Genomic DNA, 2,726 nt, shown 5'->3' with positions numbered 1-2,726 from the left:
AAATAAATAATTTGTCCATTAAACAGTTAGGAAGAGGAACAGTAGGAGCAGACCCGCATGGGCGAGGAGGAGGAGAAAGCGACTAGAATTGTAAAGAAGCTCAGCTGAGTTTAAATTTCACGATGTTCTAATTTATCTGATCAGGTAGTCGAGTGGAATCAAATAAGTTTAAAATGAGTCATTGAAATCATTGTTGACTTGATTTTTTTTATGTATTGATAAATATTTTTTTTTTATATTGTTTACGACTTGTAACTTACCTGATTTGCAGAGGGAGAAAGGAAGAAAGTGAGAGGAAAAGGAAAGTAGCTGGGGGCGCATTTATTTTCGTTCAATCCGAAATCAGCCTGAGATTAGCCCGAGTAAATCAGCCGCCATATGCGTTCAAACTTCTCCACATCAAAATCGAAATTTTCGTTTGTTAATTTACGACATTAAAAGCGCCCACCACGATTTAGACGGAAATTAAAGAACAGTTAGAACAAATTGATGGGCACGAGATGACCACCCGCTCCTGTCATTCAATGCGTCGCCACGATCGATCGCACGGGCGAAACCGCCATCACTTAGCCCACCGAAACTCCCCTCCCTCGCGCGCTATAAATGTAAGTCCGATTCGCTGCGGCTCCGAACGTGGCGGGTTCGATCGATCGATCGGTTGTCGTTTCGATGGCGTCAAAGACTGATCTTTGCTCGTGGCCGGAGCCGGGGGTGTCCGTCCAGTCCTTGTCCGACAGCGGCGCTGTTGCCGTTCCGGGGAAGTACGTCAAGCCCCTCTCCGACCGCCCTGTGCTGATCGGCGGCGGCGGCGGCGGTCGAGGCCTCCGGATACCCGTGGTCGACCTACGCGGCGGCCGCGCCGCCGCCGCGCAGGCCGTCTCGGAGGCGTGCCGGGAGTGGGGCTTCTTCCAGGTGGTGAACCACGGCGTCCCGGCGGAGCTGGTGGAGGCGGTGCGGCGCGCGTGGAGGGGCTTCTTCCGCCTCCCCCTCGAGGCCAAGAATGGCTACGCCAACTCGCCGAGGACCTACGAAGGCTTCGGCAGCCGCCTTGGGGTCGAGAAGGACGCGCCGCTGGACTGGGGAGATTACTACTTCCTCAATCTAAAGCCGGCGAGCCCCGGCGAGTACTGGCCGGCGCTCCCGGACGAGCTGAGGGCGGTCACGGAGGAGTACGGAGCCGAAGTGCAGAGGCTCTGTGAGTTGCTGCTGGGCGCTCTGTCGGCGGGACTGGGGCTGGAGGAAAGTTTCCTCCGGGAGGCGTTCGGCGGAGCCGAAGGCGTCGGGACGTGCATGAGGGTGAACCTCTACCCCAAGTGCCCGCAGCCGGAGCTCACCCTCGGCCTCTCGCCGCACTCTGATCCCGGCGGCGTCACCGTCCTCCTCGCCGACGACCATGTCGACGGCCTCCAGGTGCGGAGACACGGCGAGTGGGTCCCCGTGCGGCCTATCGCCGGGGCCTTCATCGTCAACATCGCCGATCAAATTCAGGTTACAGTATTTAAAATTCAAAATACATATATATATATATATACACTAATTCTAGTTAGTTCTTGCCTTTTATCAAAATTATTTAAATGATTTTAGGTGATAAGCAATGCGATGTACAAGAGCGTGGAGCATCGAGTGATCGTGAACGAGAAGGAGGAGCGGCTCTCCGTCGCTTTCTTTTACAACCCGGGTGGTGACGTAAGCATTGGGCCGGCAAAGGAGGTCATCTCGGAGAAACATGTAGCATTGTATCCGACCAACACCTTCAACGAGTATAGAAAATACGTGAGGGAGAAAGGCCCTCGCGGGAAGTCCCAAGTGGAGTCACTTAAGTTTTAATGATTAAATAATTTGAATAATTGATGATGAATCCAGGGTGTTTGGTTATTTCCTAGAAATAGAAATTGAAATGAAAATCATAGTATTATAGAATGAGAATGAGTATGAGCATGAATATCACTCTTAAAAGTAATATTTGGTTAGTTGAATATTTTCTACTAGAATAAATTAAAATTTTCTTTTTTATCTTTAAAAGAAAATAAGAGAAAAAATTAGACGTGAGAAAAATTTGAATGTGAGAGAAAAATATAATAAGAGAAAATGATAAGAGAGAAAGTACGATGAGAGAAAAAATATGATAAAGAGAAAGTTGAACGTGAGAGAAAAATATAATAAGAGAAAATGATGAAAAAGAAAGTATGATAGAGAGAAAGTTGAATGTGAGAGAAAAATATAATAATAGAAAATGATGAGAGAGAAAAATATAATAAGAAAAATTATGAGAGAGAAAGTATGATGAGAGAGAGAAATATAATAAGAGAAAATGATGAAAGAGAAAGTGTGATGAGAAAAAAATAAGAAAAAGAATATGATGGGAGAGAAAGTATGATGAGAGAAAAAGCGTGATGAAAAAGAAAGTGTATTGAGAAAAAAAGGGAGAAAGTGTGATGGGAGAGATTGAGAAGAGAGAAAGTGTGATGAGATAGAAAGCATGATGAGTAGGAGTGTAAATGAACCAAGCCGCTCGTGAGCTATTCGAAGCTCGATTCGATAAAAGCTCGTTTGAGTTCGTTTAATGAAGCTCGTTAAGATAAACAAACCAAGTTCAAGCTTCGCAATACTCGGCTTGTTAGCTCGTGAACACGTTCGTTAAGCTCATGAATCAACTTTTAAATTAAAAAAATAATAGTTTTTGTCACGCCCCAGAGGAGTCTTCGCTAGACAAAAATCCGACAACA

At 46.2% G+C, this 2,726-nt stretch overlaps 1 protein-coding gene across 1 annotated transcript; it reads left to right on the top strand.

The window, feature by feature from the left end:
• The first annotated feature begins 642 nt into the window (after positions 1-642).
• Positions 643-1,894, top strand: LOC121987649 (jasmonate-induced oxygenase 1-like). Its single transcript, XM_042541386.1, has 2 exons — positions 643-1,488; positions 1,585-1,894. Exons 1-2 carry the CDS (start codon positions 670-672, stop codon positions 1,825-1,827), a joined length of 1,062 nt encoding a protein of 353 aa, XP_042397320.1. The 5' UTR covers positions 643-669; the 3' UTR covers positions 1,828-1,894.
• The last annotated feature ends 832 nt before the right edge of the window (positions 1,895-2,726 follow it).

The sequence above is a fragment of the Zingiber officinale genome, chromosome 5B, assembly GCF_018446385.1.
Source record: "Zingiber officinale cultivar Zhangliang chromosome 5B, Zo_v1.1, whole genome shotgun sequence".
NCBI lineage: Eukaryota > Viridiplantae > Streptophyta > Magnoliopsida > Zingiberales > Zingiberaceae > Zingiber > Zingiber officinale.
The sequence above is the reverse complement of the archived record's forward strand: the minus strand, read 5'-3'. Positions and strand labels throughout refer to the sequence as shown.